The 22,358-nt window shown below is 45.5% G+C and overlaps 2 protein-coding genes across 2 annotated transcripts in view; one reads left to right on the top strand and one right to left on the bottom strand.

Moving 5' to 3' along the window:
• The window catches only part of LOC147887306 (peroxisomal acyl-coenzyme A oxidase 1-like), a 114,916-nt gene that overhangs the window by 23,188 nt on the left and 69,370 nt on the right, over positions 1–22,358 (top strand). Inside the window, exon 4 of the mRNA XM_087394386.1 lies at positions 8,688–8,897. Coding sequence (XP_087250512.1) covers positions 8,688–8,897 — 210 coding nt within the window. The remainder of the gene's footprint in view (positions 1–8,687; positions 8,898–22,358) is intronic.
• LOC147887307 (uncharacterized) lies at positions 4,876–5,958 on the bottom strand. The gene has a single exon (XM_087394056.1). It carries the CDS (start codon positions 5,956–5,958, stop codon positions 4,876–4,878), a length of 1,083 nt encoding a protein of 360 aa, XP_087250182.1.

Genomic DNA, 22,358 nt, shown 5'->3' with positions numbered 1-22,358 from the left:
AGGGGAGGATCTTCTCTCGGTGGCCTTCATCAATCCATTTCCATTCCCCGGGATAAGGTGGAGGCTGAAAGTGCCATCTCAACTTTGAAGGAGACTCAGAGAAGAAAGGAGATCCTCTCCAAACTCTGAAAAAGGTACCTCTCTTGAACTCAAGTGAAGTCAAAGTCTTTCCCCCAATCTGGGGTGTCCTCGTCACTGATCTAGAAGCCATGGGATTTATGGCTTTTTTTTTTTTTTTTTTTGGGACAAAAAAGAGACTTCTATTAAGTAAGAAAGAAACTCGCTAGAGCAAGCTCTAATACAACATCATGAAAGGATTTATGGCAATTGATGTGTGTCCCCACAGCAATGCAAAATAAATCCAAGGCTGTCCTGAAAGAAGTAAGCATATGTGTCGTGGTATCCAAAAAATAGTAGTACCATATGCATGATCACTGTCTTAAAAATCTTCGTCCCGTGTGAGGGGAAGTCTCAGCCCAAAGATATCATCTTGTAGATACTCATAGCTTCAACCACAAAAAAAGAGAGGAAAGGATCTAGAGGGCATCTTGGCAGACTGATCTAGAAAACCGAAATCTCTTTCCCCTGACCCTGCCAATAAGCACCTGGCTATGGGTTGATCTATATAAGGAGGAAACTCCTCTAATCCATGCATGTAAAAACCCTAAGCAAAGAAGGGTGCCCTTGTGGAAACCCCAATCTACCTTGTCATAAGCTTTCTTAGAATCCAAGAGTAGTATGGCCAGCCCCTGGCCGCTCTACATAGCCCACTCATCAGAAGCTTCCCAAAATGAGAAAATATTATAAAAAATGCTTCTGCCATGTACGAGGCCCGTCTCTGTATCATGAATAAGATTTGGAAGCATGGTTTGCAAATGCAAGCTGATTGCTTTAGCCAGAATTTTATAGTAGGTGCCAAGAGTAATACGTCTCTACTAAGACACTAAATTCCTGTTCCCCGCCTTTGGAATAAGATGAATGAGACCGTCTGTAAGTGGGCATCTCACCAGAGTCCCAAACGCCCTGCAAGATTGAGGTCATGTGATCCCTAATCATATCCCAAAAAGTAATAAAGAAGGAGGGAGTAAGCCCATCTGAACCTGACACTTGCCCTTATGAAGGGAAAGAAGCGCAGTCCTGAACTCTATGTTGGTAAAAGGTGCATCAAGTGAGACCCGTATATCTTTTTTTTAGGCAAAAAGAGACTTACATTAAGTCTGAACAAAACTCGCGAGACCTGGAGCAAACTTAAAGAAGAAATACATCATGCAATGCATGAGAAAAAACCTCCATGGAAAGAGGTGGAAAACAACCAAGGTTGACGCTGAAAATCCTATGGAGGGCATAAAGAAGATGGGGAAACCTCTACATGGTCTAAAGAGCGTAGCCCTCTTCGCAAAAGCTGCACGAGAGGACCCTTGCATGCTTGCCTAGATGGCCATCAGTGTATGTATAGTGTCAGTCCATATATTGGCCAAAGTGTAAGAAGGGTGAACCTGGAATTCAAGAAATGCCTATGTGCATTTGGTTCTCCAGATATGCCATGCTACAGTACTCGCCAACATCTCCCATGAAGAGTCCACAGAAGCATGCACAGCTCTAAATGGTGAGGCAAGAACATCATCTAGAGAGCATGGCTCAACTAAGTGGTGTTGATCGATAAGGCCCAAGAAGAGTCATGTCTCTAATAAAAGACCTGAGACCCGCATATCTAGTTTCACCAACACACTGCCATATAGCATATCTGTCATCATCTCTAGCTTGTGTGTTAGGATCTGCTATGAGAAGGGAGGCATAAAAATCTGTAGCTATGTGCATGACGGCATCAAGATTTCTTTGCAAAACTTATCTGAGTCAATAAGTTGTGAGACACTTTTCCTACTATGTGTGGGGCCAAGACTAGTGAAAAAGTGTTTATTGACTCTACCTTCCATTTGAGTCCAAAGTGACACGCGTGCACGAAGGCAGCCCTTGCTGTAGCAAGGCGCTCCTGAATCCAAGCATTTGTAGGCCGTTTCTACTCTTCTCTCTATAGGGCTGCCAACTGCTACTGAAGGTACACTCTGAGGAATATGAGGAGGAACCGCACCACGGGATTTGTTATGTCTTTTCTGTTAGAATATGAAGCCAAGTTGAGTCAGTTTGATGTGTTCTAGTGTGTTCTAGTCTAGTGTATTCTATGGATGCCACGTGTCATATTGGGAGTTATCCCATATGTATAGGTGTTCATATGTATGTGTGTGCTCTTATATAAGAGTTGTACTTGTCTAGTGTCAAATCAATCAAGTATCAAGCTACAAGCTCTTTGGTCTACATGTGAGTACTCTCATTTTTGTATATTGCTCTAGTCATTTCATTTCCATTTCATTATGTCTCCTTTTGAGTATCATTTCCTCTCCCCCTAGCCTACCCTAACTCTCAACCTCTTTCCACCATGTTCCTTCATGTGGCATCAAAGCCTCCCTTCCTACCTTCCCCTTCTTCTTACTCTATCTAGAGGATGAGAGAAGCCCGCAAATGGAAGCTCCCCTCTCCTCTAAGGTAGAGCCTCCCTTCCCTTAGCCTCGCCATGGTTCCTCGCCATCAAGTACTCCGGTGTCCTAGTGATTGCTCCTGGTCCTTGTTTGTGAGTTCAGCTCACTCCCGCATCATTTCGTGGTTCTCCCTCAGCATTGGTGGACATTCCTCGTCAGTTGGTCGCCAAAAACTTGTTTTGGAGCGGTCCAACGGCTGTTTTTTGACCTTTTGAGGTTCGATTTTGATGTTTTTTGACATTTTGGCACTGTCCAAACATAAACGACCCTGTCCCGCACGATTTTGAGAGATTTTTTTGGGGGGTTTTTGTCCGTAAATCTGCACGAACGTCCATACGTCCATACAGACCTCTACAAGCGGATGCACGACAATGCCAGGAGTTCGTACAACTTGTCAGAAGGAGATTCCGAGTAGTTTTAGGCTACTTTTTGGCATTTTTTGCTCAAATTTGGACTCTCGTGACCTCCACCAATGATTTGAGCTTCCCGAGCTTACCCACAAGTCATTTTGACTGTACCGACACTCGAGTACATTGACTTGAGGCTTCTGACAGCGGGGAATACTCTTTTCACACCTCGATATCTCCTATAGTACATTTCGCTCATTTTTTGGAGCATTTTCGCTCATTTTTTTGAGCTCTTCTGCGCATTCGGTGACTCTCCGATCGGCACATTGAGAGTCATGACATGATCTCCCTTGGTAGCTGCTCCTATGGCCTTCATCGACACATCATACAAGGGCATTCTTGCCTGGTTCTTGACCGACTTACCTCTTTGCATTCTTGCGTGGTTCTTGACCGACATTCTCGCGTGGTTCTTGACCGACATACCTCTTTGCATTAGGATGTGCACACTCTTGTGCAGTAGCTACTTCGGGCTCATGGGTTCTCTGCCCTTGCTATGCATAAAATGAATGAAATCTTTTATATTTTTTATATGTTTGAGTTAAAGGTTCTTTGCCTTGAGTAGTCCCTCTAAAATGAATGTTTGAAGAGTCAATAAAGGTCCTCTGCCTCTGTGGGAGCCATGTATTGGTATTGACAGGGTCTAGTTATCAGGCCTGGCATATGAGTTCTAGGATGTTGGTGCATTGATCTTCTAGACCTCTGAGTTGTTCATGCATCCATACTGAGACATGAGCCTCTGAGTCATGTTTGTGACGTAAAGCCATGTGAGTGCTCAGTCCGATCTCTGAACCATGCTCAAACTTCAGCCTTTGAGTTGGCATGGGAGCCATGACATTGCACAGTTTAGTAGTCATGTCACTGTCATGTTCTGTCCTTGGTTCCATTCTAGTAGTCTCTCACCTTGTCTTCATGGGGGGATGCTAGAATATGAAGCCAAGTTGAGTCAGTTTGGTGTGTTCTTGTGTGTTCTAGTGTGAGTTCTAGTCTAGTGTGTTCTATGGATCCCACGTGTCATATTGGGAGCTATCCCATATGCATAGGTGTTCATATGTGTGTGTGTGCTCTTATGTAAGAGTTGTACTTGTCTAGTGTCAAATCAATCAAGTATCAAGCTACAAGCTCTTTGGTCTACATGTGAGTATTCTCATTTTTGTTCATTGCTCTAGTCATTTCATTATGTCTCCTTTTGAGTATCACTTCCTCTCTCCCTATGAGTGACTATCTTGAGATTGAAACTGCACTATGTTGTGTTTTTAGAGGATGAGTTTGGGAATGTTCCTATATTCATCTACGTATATCCTCTCTCCCTAGCCTACCCTCTCTCTCTTCCTCTTTCCACCATGTTCCTTCATTTTCTTATTCTTTGGGCAATCTCTAGCAAAATGCCCTAAGACCCTACAGATTCGACACCATAGTTTTTTCCATACGTTACCATATGCATACGTCATACGAGTACGGAAGTATGATTGGAGTATGGTTCAGCCCTTGGGGCTGAAACATACGTGACTCTAGTTTTACCCAAAAAATTTCAGAAAAATATAGATTGATCATTGATCATTGTACACATTAAATTGACATAGAGGTATTAAATTGAAACTTGAACTTGTATTAATTTTAAATTCATCACTCATGAGTCATGAGTTGTGAATCGTGATTCATAATTCATGAAAGACTCCAGCCTCCAGAGACCGTAGTCATGTGGATTCTAGATTTTGATACATCATGATTCATACATAGTGTCCACTGTCAAATGATGGAATCATAGATCATAGATCAATAATCAATACTACACCAAAACATCATGATCAAGGGAAGTAGGTACTAGTAACTACACCAAAACATGAAAGGCAAACATCATAAAGAAAAGGCTGCCAGTGTGCCACAGCTCGGAAATAAAGCATGCATGACAATTCACAACCAATGAGGCTCAAGCCTCAAGCTGCATCTTCATCCTCATCCTCTTGCTTATCCTCATCCTCATCATCATGTGCATCAATGCCTGCACCCTCCTCATCCTCCTCCTCCTCCTCATCACTATCATCCTCATCTGCCTCGCCATGGAACTCCAAAAGACTAGAGCTGCTTGAAGCTGCAGCAACATCCATCGTTCCTGTAAGTGTAACAATAGGGGCTGCAATGTCTTCTCCCTCTGTATCTGCTTGCCTCGCTAGCAGCCTACTATCATCCTTCTCCTTGTTGATCATTTCTAAGGTCACTTCTATATTCTCAAATTCCCTTTCCTTAATTTTGGAAATGAGACGCAAATTAGTATGGATGTATACTAATTTCTCAGTATTCTTTGGAAGTAGCCTATTCCTTCTTTTAGTATGGATAAGAGAGAATGTGCTCCAATTCCTCTCACAAGGAGAAGCACATGTGCCTTGCGAGAGCACTCGAAGAGCTAACTGCTGCAAATTCGGTGTGTGAGTCCCAAATGTCTCCCACCATTTCACCCCTTGGTGCATTCTCTTTTCATCCTTTGCAATCGCACGAGCAAATGTGCTTGACATGGATTTGTAAATATCCAACCCATCACATAAGGTGCCTTGGCTGTCAACATCATACTTGGTGTACTGCTCTATGACATCCATCCACCCATTGTGCACCTCCTTGTCACTATCTGGAATTTTCTCTCTCCAAATAGGATGGAGAACAAACGCTGCCTTCAATGGAGAATGCATCATATTCCACCTGTCAACACACAAGGCTCTAACATCAGCCAGCTTTGAGGATTCAATCCCATCAATAGTTGCCATCTTCTCGACCATCCGATCAGTGAGTTCATATACAAGTCCCATGGTAGCCCCTTCCCTATCAGCCAGGCGAAGGATCTTCAAAATAGGTGCACAAAGCTTCACAATGAGTCTTGCATCTTGCCAAAATGAAGCACCCAATATAATAGAAGACAGCTGTTGTGCTTTCACAGTGTGTGACACCTTCTTCTTGCAATACTCATCACTGACAACCATGCGGCGCAATCCATTGTATACCCTCTCATCCAACAAGTTTGCTAACATGATGTAAGCAAACCGTGTTTGTGCTGGCTTCACCAATTCCTTCTTGCTGAATTTTCCATACATTGCTAACACGGTGTGTTTCTGGGTAACAAATGTCACAATCATGTTAGCATGTACCAACATTGGCTTCACCCATGCAAGCTTTCCAATGTCCTCAAACAAGAGGTCAAGGCAATGGCATGTGCATCTAGTATAGAAAATGTGAGGCCACTCTTCCTCCACCAATTCTCCTGCCCGCACACAGCTAGATGCATTGTCCATACACACCTACACCACACTTTCAGCCCCAACATCAAGAATGGCATCTTTCAGTATCCCAAAGATGTACTCCCCTGACTTATACTGCCCACTTGTGTCCATGGACTTCAAGAAGGCTGAACCAAATATGCATGAGACCATAATATTGATTATAGGCTGGCGTCGAGTGTTAGACCAACCATCACAAGTTTGGTGCAGCCATATTTTTTCCACTTATCCCGGAACTGTAGCATCTCTTGATCCAGGCATACTACTTCATTAGTTAGCTCCGTTGTGCGCAAAACATTGTAGGATGGAGGCTTGAAGGTAGGCCTAACTTGGCCAATGGCACAAACCATCTCCAAAAAATAAGGGCTCCTCACCTTCCAATGAGGAATATCCTCTGCAAAGAAAAAACGACGGAGAGCAATGTATGCATCCTTCCGTGCTTGTGACTCCCATGCCTTTTCCAAGGTTTCCTTTTACATCTTCAACTTCTTTTGCTTTGGCTCATATGCACTGCCAGATGCATTGTAGTACCACTCACTGAGGCATCTCCCAAATCAGCCACATCTTCAACAAGCTGTTTTGCAGCAGTTTTTAAGGCCACCTTTGCTTGCAATCTTTGACAAGTATCTTTCACATTTTCAGGAGGAGCGGTACACTTGTCGACCCCCAAGCGTGTGAGCCCAAGAAAATGTGGGTCCTCCATCCCATGAATGAGGGCAATATTTACATTTACAAGTGTATTGGCCCTTCCCCAAAGGCTTTAAGGCCTCTACAAATTCCCATTCTGGTCCTTTTTGTCTTCCCATTTGCAGATCTGCAAGCTGCAAATTTGCAAAAGAGGGCAAATAAGGCATTGGGCAAAGGAACAATTTCCAAAGAGGGCTTGAAGCCCTTGCAGGCTGCCGTGTTAGATGGCATCAACTAAAGAGAGAGCACTTGCTGCAAAACAGGAAAAAAGAGCAGCCATTGCAATTACCTTGACGCTTGGAGCAGGTAGAGCGTAGAGGCAAGCTGCGGGCTGCAACTGTATGGTGACCACTCACCTCCAAAGCAAGTAGAAGAGGGCAAAGGGCTGCCTAAATAGAGGGCAGCAAGGTGCTGAAGAAGAGTGAAGGGCTGAGGGGACTCGGGAGTCAGGACTGAAGAAGAGGGCAAAGGGCTGCCTAAATAGGCTCTTGAGAAGAGGGCAAAGGGCTGCCTAAATAGAGGGCAGCAAGGTGCTGAAGAAGAGGGCAAAGGGCTGCCTAAATAGAGGGCAAACGGTTGCCTAAATAGGCTCTTGAGGCAGCAAGGTCGGTGTGCAGGCAGAGAGCCGGTGATTGGAATTTGGGCGTAGACTGTAGTACGTACAGCCTTTCTTGGGATTCGAGAGCCTTCACAAGGACGTATACGGATTAGAAAATAGGAGCCAAGCAATAATATAAGGTACGCATCCTGATTTCCCTCCCCCCCCCCTAAAAAAAAAGTCACGTAGGGAAATCCGTATGGACGTCCATACGTACGGCCGTACGGAAAAAAGGACCGTACGCGTACGGATGCAACAGTGTTCGACACTAGTCCTACCTGTCGGGGATGCATCCATGCTGTACTAGAAAGGGGGAAGCCTGCCCTTTTGGATACCATGCCTGGTAAACCATGTGGATATCCGTGTATACCATGTGTCTGCTCCACTCTCTGCTAGTCGCTTGGATGACTCCAAGGCCAGTCTCGGTACTCTTCGTCGAGGCAAGTCCCAGACGCTATGGATGAAAGTCACTATCTAAAAGATGGCATCAATTTGTATGGGAGTCATGGCCAACTCTGCCTGTACTATCTCGTGTGGAACTGAGGGCTTACTCCGATTCGTCCTGGACCCCATGGTCACTTGTAGCCATTCAAATTACCTCCATTCGGTCTTCGGTAAGTCACACCCCCGAAAGAGTGCTCATGACCATCGGTCTCACCAGTGTGTCGGAGAGCTAGCTCTTCGTTGGTGAGTCCTGAAAGTGTGCCTGGAAGCAATGTCTTTCTAGTTGGGCCAAAGTACCACGTTATTAATAGAATGTTATTTCTCTTTAAAAAAAAGCTCCAGTGTGCAGTCATGAACCTCGTGTGGCAAACAATAAAATTTCCAAGTGTTGGGCCATCATCCATTCCTGGGGTTTGTTTGAAGATTTTCTCGGGTGATAGTGTCGACCTTATTGGAAGAAGAATAAATCGTGAACAGACAGGCATTTAGAAATAGTGGAAGTGTTTTAACTTTAATGCAGTTTTTTGTTTTCCTCATTTAGTTTTTGGTTCTCCATATCCTTCAATACTCTGGGCATCTGTAGTCACCAGTTTTGGTGGACAGGAATAGAAATCTGGGAAGCTTTTCTATGTGAAAATTTGGAATTGTAGGGGCTGTACAAAGGTTTACGAAGATGATTCATGTTCACAGTTGGAATCTTAGTGCCTTTTGCTAAAATATTTCCATCATAAGTCACACTTTGTCTTATTTGCAGAATATGTTTGTCCCAGCATTGGAAGGCCAGGCTACAGAAGAACAACAGAAAATCTGGGTACCGCTTGCCAAAAATATGGACATTATAGGTTGTTATGCTCAAACTGAATTAGGCCACGGCTCAAACGTAAAGGGGATTGAAACAACTGCTAGCTTTGATCCATCTACAGATGAGTTTATCATGGAAAGTCCAACCATCAGCTCTACGAAAGTATGATCTAATTCCCATTCCTTGATTTCAAATATTTATTGATTATGCTTGTTTTGTAATGTTCATCCTCTTTTAATTCCCGTTTCTTTTCTCCCTCGGCTGGAGGTTTTTTTAGCCGTCTACGTAGAGGACTCCGTATCCCTACACGGATTTCTCCTTGGGGGGTCCCATGGCTCCGTATTATTGCTGTCACATTTTTCGGTTTCTCTCAGTGTTTCAACTTCCTGCTTTGCATCATTCTCTGTGCCTACTTTCAATCAGCAGTGAAGTTATCCAATCCATCAATGCTCATATTAGCAGGCTTTTCTCCTGGAAGTGCATGTCTCCGAAATATATTCTTGTCATGCAAGGAAATGCTCATCAGCCCAAAAAAGATTTAAATTTTGGAATCTGAGCCAAAAAGATACCAGTTGATCAAATGGAACAGTATGGGATGAGAGCACACTGTGATATGAGAAACTGTGCTGTTTTATTCCTTTGGTCTTGACATGTAAGGAGATGGAAAGATGTTCTGCTATTGCATGATCTCTTTTTTCATGCCATTTCAAGGCATGCAAAAATGAAGCTTCTATCCAGATTGTGTCTTTATGTCTTTCTGCTTCAACGTGCTGCGGTAGTGATTACTGCTGAATTTTTTGAAATATGGGATTGAAATAGATGTCTTCCTTAGTATGGAAGAAATAGTCGAGAGAAGGAACTATCATAGATACATCATGCACAGCATGAAAAAACATTGGTAAAATGCCATTCAAAAAGTCTGAGAAAATGAAAGACCTGATAAGAATAAAGACCATGGCTAGAAATGACATCTCATGCCTGTGATGGTCTCAAAGAAGAAAGGACAACCTCTCTACCATCTGAGAAAAATCGTTCTCATGGTCAAAGCAGACGTAGAAGATCCTTGCATCATGGACCAAATAGCCATGAGAGTGTACAACATCTGTCTAGATACTGGACAAGGTATGACTGGCAGCCTAGATCTCCAAATGTGCCAGGTAGTGGGATTCCGGGGAGTGGGAGTGGATGATCATGGCAGACCTACTGGAACTTTTCACTTTATACAGGGGCCTAGATGGGAGAGAGGTCCTGCTTCCTCTGTGGGCTCAAGGATTTCGAAAACCTTCTAGATGATCGTAAACTCCAAGTAGTAAGTCACCTCAAAGGAAGTGCAAGGAGAATTCAGAAGATTGATGCAGCCATACCCTTGTATGTGGCTTGGGGACTTTACGAGGCTCCACTTCAGGTCATAGGACTATGACGCTCAGACAGGGATGCCTTGGTCTTTGATGTTCATTCTGGGGCAGATTGTCTAGGTCAACAAATGGGGATATTCTTATGGATGTTGTTTTTGAGCCTATCAGGTTTTAGGTCATGTGGAGCAATGTTTTTGGCTTTAAGATGGCCTCTAGACCCTAACCAAGGTTACATTCCCTTGGGTTTGTAGAGGACTTGGCTCTATGGAGGTGTCCCCATAAATTAGTTTCTGTGGGACCTTGGGGAGTGGGAGGGGATTGAAATAGGGTGTTGAGAGAACAGCCTCCCTCTTTTGTTTCACGGTCATTAATGCTAGGGAGCTTCAGCTTAGCCTTAGAGGTTGGAAGCCCACCAGAACTGCTCATTGTTGGGAGAATTTTCATAGTTCTGCTTACCTGCAGAGATTCTTTTGGAAGAGAGTCTGGAAATCCTACTGGAATAGGAAAAATTATAGCTCTTTTCTTTTGGCTTTCTATCTACCATAGGGATTGCAGTGATCGGTGGAGGTCCATGTTCTGTGCAGCCTCTGCTTGCCCTTGTTGCCTCTATGTTGAGGAGCCTATTCAACATTGTTTATGGACTGCAAATACGTGAGGACCATATGTGAGGGATTGCTGGTCTATCGAGCACTTTTGTTCCTTCTTCCTTCTTCATGACTTGGGGCTCAATGACTTGGCTCTCTCTAGTTGGGATTCATGCGGTATGGACCTTTAATCACAGGGTCTGCATCTGGATATAAGTCGATGCCATGCTCCATGAAATCAGCGGGCACCCCCTTCAGATCCTTGTAGGACCAAGCAAAGACATCCACAAATTCTTTAAAAAGGTCGGTGACTGCAGCTAGAGGATAGTCATGTTCCCAGACCCAAGTGGCTAACTTCAAATGCCAATGTTGAGATACCGCCAGTTCCGTGCCTCATCAACAGGGGCAATGCATTGGGATGTTGAGGTACTTGGTTCACCCATTCTCAGTCCTGTATGTGCTGGAGTATCTTCAAGGGGAAAGTCCCCCTCCACTTCTCTCAACCAAGATGGGGGGTAAGTATCTGGGGGGTTCTTAGGCATTGACTGAGATGTAGAATCAGTAGATGTTGCAGATGTTGTATGCCTTCGATGCCTCGGTGACTGTTTCAGCATGCCCCGGTAAGGTAAGCCTTCCACCTCATAAGTGATTTCCGGAAGGTCTTGAATTGAGGGGTGGTCGGCTTCTGATAAGAAAAGGTCAAGCAAAGTGAGATCGGCCATGTCCTCACCTCTGTATCCGGTATGCACCCTGGGTCCGCCCAAGACCTCAAGCTGTTGGTGGTGATTCTTCTCAAGTTCAGCAATGTCTATGTCACTTTCTTCTAAATCACTATCACCATCAGTCTCGTCTTCATTAGTGTTTCTGTCTTCTCTATGACCATCATTGCACTCAGCAGTACCATGGTTGTACACCGTAGTACCATGGTTGTGCACCGTAATACCATGATTGTACTCTGGAGTACCATTGGTGGGTTGTGCAGTACTAGCCTCGTCCCCAGTAGATCCTTCATTGTATCCTATAGTATTGTCAGCATCTTGACCAATGTCCTCCAACTCGGCCATTGGACGATCCTCAATGTTTACTGCAGTACCATCATTGTCCTCAGTACGATCTGTGGTGTCTACTGTAGTACCCCTAGTGACCATTCTCTTATACATGTGTGGACTATTGCAAATTCCAAAGGGCATCCTTTCGTAAACTAGTTCAGCAAGACCCTGTCGTTCTGGGTGGATTTCTGATACTGCAAGTAGGTGTTCTTCTTGATCTTCTTGTTGGCATAGTTCCACCATGTTGACCGCTAAGGAGCCCAGGGCTCCCATCCAATCCAAAATGACAGCCTCCTCGTCTTCTTGATCAGCCCGATCCAACAAGTAGGTCAAACTTTCAAATCCTTCTAGGGTTGTCTCCTCATTGATATCTTGGTCACCACCCCTGGGCCAGTCCCCACAGGCCCAATGCTCCTCTTCGACTCGGCTTGTTCTTCAAAATCCTCCTCTCCTAGTTTTATTGGTATGTGCCTTGCCTGCCCTGTGACCATATCTATTCGAGGGATGTCGATCCCAGGGGCAATCGAACTTCATGAGTTGACCAATCCTGAATGGCTTTTGAAGACCGCAACCATGGCCTACCAAGAAGTAGAGGGTAAGTTTGTTCATTTTCGGTCATATCAAGGACAACAAAATTGGAGAGAAAAGTTACTCCGCCAATCTTCATGTGAACACCTTTGACTGCACCCATTGGTTTTACTCTGCGTTGATCAGCCATGCGTACCTGAAAGTGAACATCACTTGTCAACTTCAACCCTAGTTTTTGGAGTGTACCTTTCGGCATAATGTTCACAGCCGCCCCACCATCGAGGAAGACGTCCTTCAACTCCACTCCATGGATCTCCACGGTGAGCTTGGGACTTTGTTCACAAGTGAGGGCAGCGTAGGCAGAGAAGTGGTCCGGTGTAGACCCATGCTGAGCCGGTAATGTCTCTGGTGTTGGCCCACTTGGAGTAGATCCCTTGTGTCGACCTCCTGGGAGGCGATTCAGAAATGTAATAGTCTGATGCTTGATTTGGGGGGACAATAGACAAAGTTGTCGTAGAGTGAGGTTGGGTTTGAAACTCATAAGATCTTCAAACAGGGAGTAGTGGTGGACAATAGCATTAGCCTTTTGCAACCTCATCCTCCTAGCCTCTGGCCGAGGGTCGAAGCTTACACGAGGATGTGGATGTAGGTCTGAACTGTGAGTCATTGTCTCCAATGGTTTCTCTTCCATCACTCCTTTCCCTTTTTCCTGGGCAGGACTAGGTCTTGTCCCCATAGCCTCTTCTCTGTTGAGTGCTGTTGGGGACAAAGTGGGAGGACCTACTCCTGCCTCCTTATCCCGGTACTGTCCGAGGGTTGTCACTTCTGTTGCAAACCTCACAGTTCTGGACTTGCGGGATGGAAGCTGAGGTGTGCTACCTTCATCTTCAGAACTTGTTTGAAGATCTCTTGTGACACCCTTTACCACCTCCTAATACCTCAAAGGCATAGAGTGATCACCCGAGGATGAGGCACTCCCAGAGTTAGTGGTTGACCTTAATGGCTGTGCGCCCTTCGAGTTTGTTTCTGAATCACTATCAGAAGCCAGCATGGGTGGTCTATTCCTGGGCATACTGTGTACTTTGGAGGAGGAGAATGACCTCGGTAGGGAAACACTTGTCGAACTCATTGGTGCTGAGGTCTCCGGTGCTGACTCTGAGTCACCCTTACATTTGTCACCTTTTGTATGTGACCGTGTCACAGCGCCCAACACTGCGCCAATCAAATGGGGATTGTTGCCCTCCCCCGCCACTACTACATCAACCATATTCACTTGGGATGCGGGTCCCACTCTTCTATTGGGACAATCTCTGGTGTAGTGGTCGTTTGTGTTGCACTGTGTACAAGAGGGTCCCCCGAACGGCTGTGTACAATCATCTTGGTAGTGGCCGTACTCGCCACATCTGTAACACATGATGGGTCTTCTAAAGTTTGTACCTCTGCCTGCACCTCCGCGTCCACCTCTGAAACCACCCCTTCGACTGCATTGATAAGAGGGTCCATAGCCACCTCCTGACATAGGTGGTTGGTACGGGGCATAGTATGGTTGAGGATAGAAATAAGGGGAACCAATTGAATTGGGGGCAGGAGCTTGGAGCAAAGGGGGAGTCGGAAGCAATGGAGGTGGCATGACAGGAGAAGGAGGTGGCTCAGATGCTCGTGCAAGAGGGGGAGCAAGAGATACTTCTGCTGGACCAGAAGTTATGGGTACCGTTTTGTTGACTGCAGCAACTAGAGGTTCCCCCGAGGTATACTCTGGAAGAAGCTTCCTTAATCCTTTGAGGTACCTACACTCAGAGGCATCATGTCCATGGATCTCATAAAATGTACAAAATGAGGTAGAAGTAGGTACCTTTCGCTTGGAGGGGCACTCCCAGTAACCATGGTTAGAACCCTTGCATTCGGTGCACCAAAGGCCACTTCGAATTTGGGCCTCAAAGGACGATTGGCCATCCACCTTTATTCTATCTTTCAGGCCTTCTTTGATTTCTTCTAACTCCTTGAGTTGCTGCCATGCGGATGATCCCTCCTCTCTTGGGAGTTGGGTGGTCGTATTTGTTGATGAGGCAAAGCTTAACTGTGACCGTTCCATCTTGACAACGTCTTTTAGGAAGTCTTGAAGTGAGGCATGTTCAGGGAGTTTATTCACCAACCTTATAGCAATGGAAGGGGGTAATGCTTTCAAAAACCATCCCTTCATGACAGCATCATTAGGTGGCACAGACATCTTTGCCGCCAAGACCCTCATCCTTGTGTACATCTCAGAGATGCTTTCTCCAAGCTTCATGGTGTCAGTGGATAACTCTTGGACAATCATGTGTTCGAATTTTTCCAACTTGAAAGTACATAAGAATTCCTCCCTTAGGTCTGTCCACGTCTGGAAGTGGTCTGGAGGAAATTGACTGTACCATACATCCGCGGCATCCTCCAACGACGAGGGAAAGATGTAAAGGAACGCATGCTCATTCTCCACACCTTTATCTCTACATGCTGTGAGGAACTTCCTCACATGAGCTTCCGCATCCTCATGGAGGTGGCCGTTGAACTTTTGAGTCTCCACGTGGACCTTGTTGAGTAGCTCAAGAAGTCTAGCTCTGTCTGGGGGACTGAGAACGGCCATCCCCACCCAAGAGGTTGGAGAAGATGCAAGAGTTGGAGGGAGTCCCGATGGGGCTGTAATGAGTGTTGGTGTTCCCAAGGAGGAGACCACCCCGACAACTCCTCCTGTGGAGGACCACAATGGGAAAGTCACTACTGATGTAGTAGAGGAAGTGTACCCAGATGGTAGCGCGTAAGTGGGGGGTCTCGGTGTTGCAGAGGGAAAGGGTGAGAACATGGAAGATGTGGGGGTGAAAGAGGATGGGAGAGCATTTGGGAAAGAGAGGGACGGAGCTGAAGTCATGGATGAGTAGGCAGAAGGGAAGGAAGGAGGTGGTGGAAAAGGCAACACCGGTGTGGATGGGAAGGGAGATGAAACCATCATGGCAGGTAAAGGCATGGCTGGAGCAAAAGTATCCCCCAATGGGATAGATGTAGAAGAAGGATTAGCTGGGAGCCCAGAGCTATGCATAACAGATGAGGTAGCAGCTTGTCCACAAGAGGTCGAGGCAGGAGTAGATGGAGTCACCACTCCGGTAGAAGAGGTGGTTGATGAAGACATCGTTGTAGGAGGAGGAGAGGGGCCGCCTTGACCTTGATGAGTCCTTGAGGAGCCCTCGTCCTTAGTACCCTCTTCTTTCACCTGTTCTCCGCTTTGCACTTCTTCTTCTCTGGAGTCTGGATCAGACCACCAGGGTTCCTGTTGATCCAAGTCAATGAGAGTGTCGATGAAGTTACTTGCTCTGGCTACTGCTCCAGTGGGCTCACTTTGTGCTCGAGTTGAGGGCTTCGCAAACTTACGTCGCACGTAATGCTTCTTGTACCTAGTTTGGTCTGCCGGAAGTCTTTTCTCCACTCTCCTCAAGTACCTCCTAGTTCTCTCACTAGCTCCTTCAAAGGTTTCAGAACTACTCGGCATAAGACCTCTCTCTAGGACCCTAGATCACCACTTCACTCGTGCTACTCAATACCAGCAGTGTCCCACCGTGATCGCCATAAACTGTTTGAGGGGAGGGGTTCCTATCCTTCCGGAGGTGTTACCGGAGGCCAAAGGCCACTGGCGTGAGTAGCATGAGTTTTGCAATGCTCTAATGCAATGGATCGCGCAGAGCGCACTGTGCAGTAGTGTGCGAGTGTCGTATGCTATACTACAGTGAACGACGACGTACGAGTGCACTATGCTAAATGACAATCACCGGCGAACTCCACAACATAAGCAGAATAAGAAAATCCTACACTGGTGAACAATCCCCATATCGGGAAGAGACAAGAGAGATGAGAAAGTGACCAAGTTGGCCAAAGTACATAATACTGGACTAGTGTCCCCAGGTCACAAGTCGCAAGTCACAAGAATACACAGGTCTATCCCCATAGTAGACAGAGGGTACACACAAGTCTCTCCACACTCTCTCCTTGGCAAGCTCATAGCTCTAGCCTCTATCTCTCCTCACTCTCCTCTCTTTCGCTCCTGTGCCGAATGCCGAATGCCCCTTTTTCTCTCTCTCCCTTCTCCTTCATCCTCATCCCCCGCCTTGGAGGGTCCCTTCTTCGCTGAGAATCCCCCCCTTTCTTCCCATTGGTCATCCTCTTATCTCCTTAGCTGTTGAGGATAGCCGTTGTGCCGTTGGCTCTCTTGATGGCTTCGGCGACTTCTTGACTCCCTGACTCGCCAGCCTGATGGTGTAAATTCTCCATGTGCAGGTGAGCTGGTTCACCACACCTCTTGATGGCACCACTGTATCACTGAACCACTGTGTAAATATAAATACTCCTGACTGCTCCATGTGCTAAGCTAACTCTCCATGTGCGCAGCTCTTGATGAGATCACTTTGGACACGATACTCCTGGTTGACTTGTGGTTGACATGTGTCGACCTGTGGTTGACAGCCTCGGATAGTACTCCTGGATAAACCCGTGTGATCGTGTGGCTAACTTGTGTTGACACATGGTCAACATGTGGTCAACAGATGTCGTCATGTGGTCAACGCCTCTCGACAGGTGGTCGTGTGATAAGGTAACAACTACTAATCTATGCACCCCAAGTAACTCAGAGGCTAAAGTGTGAGCATGTTCAGAGGTTGATCCAAGAACACTCATGGCTTGATACTCAAAATGACTTAGAGGCTCATGTCTTAGCATGGCTACTTGACCAACTCATAGGTCTATGAATACACCAACATCCTGGAACTCGGCTAGGCCTGATAAAGAGACCCTATCAAAGCCAATACATGCTCCCACAATACATCCCCCTCCTTGCTCCAAAACAGGGTGACATGGAGACACACACCATAGATAGCAAAACATCGTTTTAGGAGGATTATCCAAGGCTGAGAACCTTTATTGACTGCATGTATAAAATAGAAAATATTTCATTGATTTTATGAATAGCAAGGACAGAGAACCCATAAAAGATCTCCAACCCATAAAAGATCTCCAAGTAGCTGCCTCCACAAACGTGCAAATCTCCTAGTCGATGAAGTCCATGGCAAGAATGCCCCTGAAGATATGTCGATGTCGGCCATGGGAGCACTACCAAGGGCTATTGCTCCATGACTCTCAAAAGGGCGGGTGAAGAGTCACCGAAGTCGGAGTAGATCCTCAAATGTGAGAGATTATGCTTTAGGAAGGTCTTAACACTGATATGGATGAGTGTGAGTGTCTAATCCTTTATACTAAACTAGTAGAAGTAAAATTAGGGATTCTCACAGAAATTAGGGTTTAAAAAAAATAGGTCTTTTCAAAATTTGTTGCAGGAAAGTTTCCTAGCAACACTCAAGAAACCCTAGATCATGAAAGTACCAAAAAATACTGAGTATCCAAGCTGAAATTTCAAAACTCAATGTTCGGGTCAAAAAACATAGTTTTGATTGTTTTTTTCAGATGTCAGCACCAGATTTTCTGTTCAGAGTGTCGTCCAGCAGCAATACGTGTGGGCGACTAGATAGAGGCGGCAGCTGAAAAACGACCTCGGCCAAACCCTAAATTGTCAAAAATAGTGTGGCGGCTGGTAGAGAGGCTATGAATTGCAGATTTGAGCTGTAGAATAGCTGGAAATTGGCTCTACAATAGTCGCCCAGCTTGTAGGAGCTACTTGGAGCTGATTGTCAGTGATGAAGTTCCTCCAAACTTCTTCGAAATGCAACAACAGCCCATGAACTTGTTGAAAAAGGAGTCTAGAGCAGTCAGCCTAGCTGGAACAGTAGCTTAGAGTGAAGTTTTCGCGACAAAGAGCTCCAAGTCCAGCAGCTTCATCTTCACTAATGGCGGCAGCTCCAAGCTTGAATTTGTTGAAGAAGAGCAGCTCATGGAGAGGCTAAGGGTGAGAAGGGGGTTGTCTTCCAAGAGGAAAGAGGGAGAGTAGCTTCCTCTTTCTTGGCCTCCGTCACCTGAATCCCTTGGAAGAGCAAGAGGGTAAAGGAAGAAGGGAAGAAGAAGAAAGAAAGGGAGGAGGAAGGATGGCTCTGACGGGCACTCATGTCCCAGATCTAGCCTCGGATAGAGTCAGTGAGAATATTCCTTCATATCCTCTTCCAAGCCTTGGTCGGAAGTCACCTTCCACCTTAGTTCTTCAGTATCCCATCATTGATCGAGCGAAGGATGTGGTTCTTGTCTCTTCTACTCTTTTGCAAACAAGGATCTAATGTACTCTGGCACCATGTTTTGGCTCAGAGGAACTCTTTCTCTCCACTGGCTGATTTTGCCCCCTACCTTTGGCGATGCGATTATTGGTTTTGCTATCGATAGGGCATCATATTCCATAGGAGTGAGTGTTCTTTCTCCGTGGATTTCCCTCCTCTGCAATAATCTAGGAGATCTTCCAAACAAGAGGGAGTTGTTTTGGCCACCAGGTCGGGTAAGGTTTTCCACCCTATTTTCTCCTACCGATGAGGATTGTTAGTTGGAATATCTAGGCTCTGGGTGGTGTACCACATTGCCGCCATAGCTGATTCATAATCAACTTCACCCAAGTTACTGAGGGATCTATTGACATCCATTTAGGAGTTTATTTTTGGCCCATCTAGGGTGTATTTCATGTACTGCATGATGTTTTTTCTCCCTTGGGTTTTCTCCACGAGGAGGGTCTTTCATACTTAATAGGAGTCTTTTCTCGTGAGGTCAAAAAAAGATACTTGGGTTGCCAGGTCATTGTGGGAATCTCTCCTTCTCAACAATTCGCTCCCATGCTGGAGAGTTTTGGGAGGAAACTCCTTTTTTGGAGTAAGGCCAAACTTGACATTGCTTCCAAGGTGGTGCTGGTCAAATAGATACTGCTGGCCATGTCATGGTTTGTTTTCTCTTGTTGGTGCCATTCTAGGGATTGCACCACTCAGCCCAAAAGAGTGATAAAGAACTTTTGATAGAGTGGACTAGATGGATCGGCAGACACTAGAGCTAGGTTACCTTGGGAGACCTTGACCTTGATTCTTCCCATGCAAAAAGGAGGCCTCAATATTATTGATCCAAACTGGTAGACCGGGGCCTTATTATGCAAGATGGTGATCAGGGGGTTTTTGCCAAGACAAGAACCTTGGAAGGACTTTTTCATTCAATGCATATAGTGCAATTCTCCTTCCATATGTGGAGATTGGATGGATAGTACTAGGTGGTTGTTTACCTCAGCCCATCTTAGGGTTTCCTCCTTCCCTTTTATAGCTAGCACCCTCAAAGCTTGGGCTAGCTTCAAGAGTACTCTTCAAAGAGTTTCTCCTTTCTCTTGGGAAGAGATTGTTAGGTAGTGTGTCAGGTATTGATGATCATGTGGAATGCCTATCTTGTCATGTGGAATGACAATATACTTGTTGATCATGGTAGACCACTTGGAACTTCTCATTATATGTAGTGGCCTGGATGGGAGAGGTAATCTGCTTCCTCTGTGGGTTCTTGAAAGGATTTCAAAAAATCGTAGACTTCAATTAGTAAGTCAGATGCAGCCATACCTTGGATTGGGTTCATGCAAGGGATGAGCCTCACTTTTGGTCCACTTGGCTTGGGGCCTTCACAATTTTAAGTATCCCACGTTAGATCATAGAACTACAACGTTCAGATGGGGATGCCTTGGTCTTTGATGTTCATTTTGGGATCAGGTTGTCTAGGTCTATAGATGATATCCTTTTGGATGTTGCATTTCACCCTATGAGGGTTGTTTACCAGCTCAAAAAGAGCTAACAAAAATCCAATGTGGAGGCTGAAAATGCCACCTCAATCCTGAAGGAGACTCAGAGAAGAGAGGAGATCCTCTCCAAACTGTGAAAAAAGTATCTCTCCTGGCTGTAGCTGCTCTGGAGGATCCGTGCATGCACGCCCAGATGGCTATCAGTGTGTGTATAGTATCACTCCATACATTGGGAAGGGTGAACATGGGAACCCTCCATTGCCTCCGTACATCTGGCCCTCCAAATATGCCAAGCTGCAATGCTAGCGAGAATCTCCTATGAAGTGTCTGCTGAGGCATGAGCAGCTTTGAAAGGAGTGAAGGGAACATCCTGGAGAGAACATGACTCCACATAGTGTCGTCGTATAATGAAGGTTGAGTCTGAGTCATGTCTCTTGAAAAACATCTGAGGGCTAGTAAGAGAGAACCATGCCACCACTGATCCCTAAGTCATGAAGAAGGGTGCTCTATGAAATATGCTAAATATCCTAGCAACACCCTTCCAGACCGTCCTCACCTGTTTGCACTCCCAGAGGCAATGTTGGACTGGCTCAACTGCTGCGTGGCATCGAGGACAAGTAGGGTCAGCCCCGAATCTGGATCTCCAGAGGTTCACTGCAATCCCTCCATGAATAGAAAGCCAAAAGAAGAGAGTGATCTTTCTATTCGTGAGGGATTTCTAGATGCAGAAATCTGAAAACTATCCCAACGAGGAGCTCTAGAGGGCCTCCAACCTCTACTGCTAAGCTGAAATCTCCTGGCATTTCTAACTGTGTAACAAAAGAAAGGGATGCTTTTCTCTCGATGCCCTTCATCAATCCATTCCTACTCCCTTGGGTCGCACTGCAAGAACCTAATGGGGGACCGCCATATAACTAGAGTCTCTAAGACCCAAGTACCAGGAGAATAGAGTTAGGATCAAGATACCACTGTGAGTCCGTGCCCCACTCCGAATAGGCTGGAAGGCACCTCCAAAAGGATATCATCTGAAGATCTGAGAAGTCTGCCTCCTGACTGAAGATCAAAGACAAGGGTCTCCTCATGTGCATCCCACAAGGCAATAACCTATAAAGGAATACCCGTCCCCGTGAAAGCTCCCAACCAAGTGGACTCTATGATTGGCATGTCATCCTTATCTATCGACTCTGCTGGTATGGCTGCCTCTATCTGCTGCATCCTGACTACACTCTCTCTAAGGTGGCCAACCGATAAGAGTCTCTGATCCTCGAGAAGCTTCCTATGAGGGTTGTTGGTCACGCGAAGCAATGTTTTCAGGATGGTATCTAGACCCTAAACAAGTTCGTATTCCCTTGGGTGCAAGGAGGATTTGTTTTTTGGAGGTATCCCCATAAAGTATTTGCAGTGGGACCCTGGGGAGTGGGAATGGATTGATGCAAGGACCTAGAGAAGAGCCTCCTCTTTCTTGTATCCTACACAATACAAATGTGAGCTTGTAGCTGTCTCTTTCCTCTCATGGTCAAGCCTCCCTCCTGCTATGAATGATCCACTTCTATTTCTCTCCTATCTTCAGCTATTCTTCCTCATGTTCTCCCCACAACTCGCATCCTTTCCATTTGAAGCCATGATTCTTCTCTTCCTCCATTGGTAGTTGTCCCTTTTCCTTAAAGTCTCATGTTCTTCTCTCCCAATTAGTCCTTGCGCCCAAGTGCCAGGAGAATAGGGTCGGGATCAAGATACCATTGTGAGTCCGAGGTTGATAGGAGGCTAGGGAAAATAAATGGCAGGCATAGTCTGAGCGGTGCATCTATGAGGCTGGATAAGCGATCTGATGAAGCTATTGAGTTTCATTCTCTGGTTCTTCATAAATATTAGTTGGGGATTTGTAAATATGAGCTCTCCCTCATATGTACTTCTAGGAAAAAGAAAATACAGACTGAGTCTGAGTGGTACATGTAGGAGGCTGAATAGTGATGGTGAAGAAATTGAATGTATTTTTCTGGCTATTCACAAATTTACATCGAAATGGAGACTCTAATGTTAGCTCTCCCTCTGGTATATTTTCTGAGCCTGGGATATGCCGTCTCAAGGTGGTAGGGGGCTACACATTGAGGGATTTCTTACGTGCTTCTTTCTTATGTCTTTTGGGCTGTATGAAATTTATCTTTCCCAATGGACATAGAAGGGCAATTGTTCGACCTAATATGTGTTTTTAAACTGTTCTTTTCATTTTCAGAAGCTGTGATAGTATTATGAGATGAATATATTCTCCATTCTTACATGATTGGCTTAAGAACATTCTTCCATTATTCAACGTCCTTTGTTTGATTTTCTTTCTTTTCCGAATGAGTTGAAAGCAACAGGAACTTATCTGTTTTAATCACTGTTTTTTTTGGATC

This window comes from Dipteris shenzhenensis, chromosome 23 (genome assembly GCF_047967505.1).
Source record: "Dipteris shenzhenensis isolate YYH24624 ecotype China chromosome 23, Dip_SZ_1.0, whole genome shotgun sequence".
NCBI classification, from domain to species: domain Eukaryota; kingdom Viridiplantae; phylum Streptophyta; class Polypodiopsida; order Gleicheniales; family Dipteridaceae; genus Dipteris; species Dipteris shenzhenensis.
Note: the sequence above shows the minus strand (reverse complement) of the source record. Positions and strands in the feature narration are given on the sequence as shown.

Excerpts from the sequence above, each read along its gene's own strand:
- LOC147887307 (XM_087394056.1), bottom strand. The coding sequence starts at position 5,958 with ATGTTAGCAAACTTGTTGGATGAGAGGGTATACAATGGATTGCGCCGC.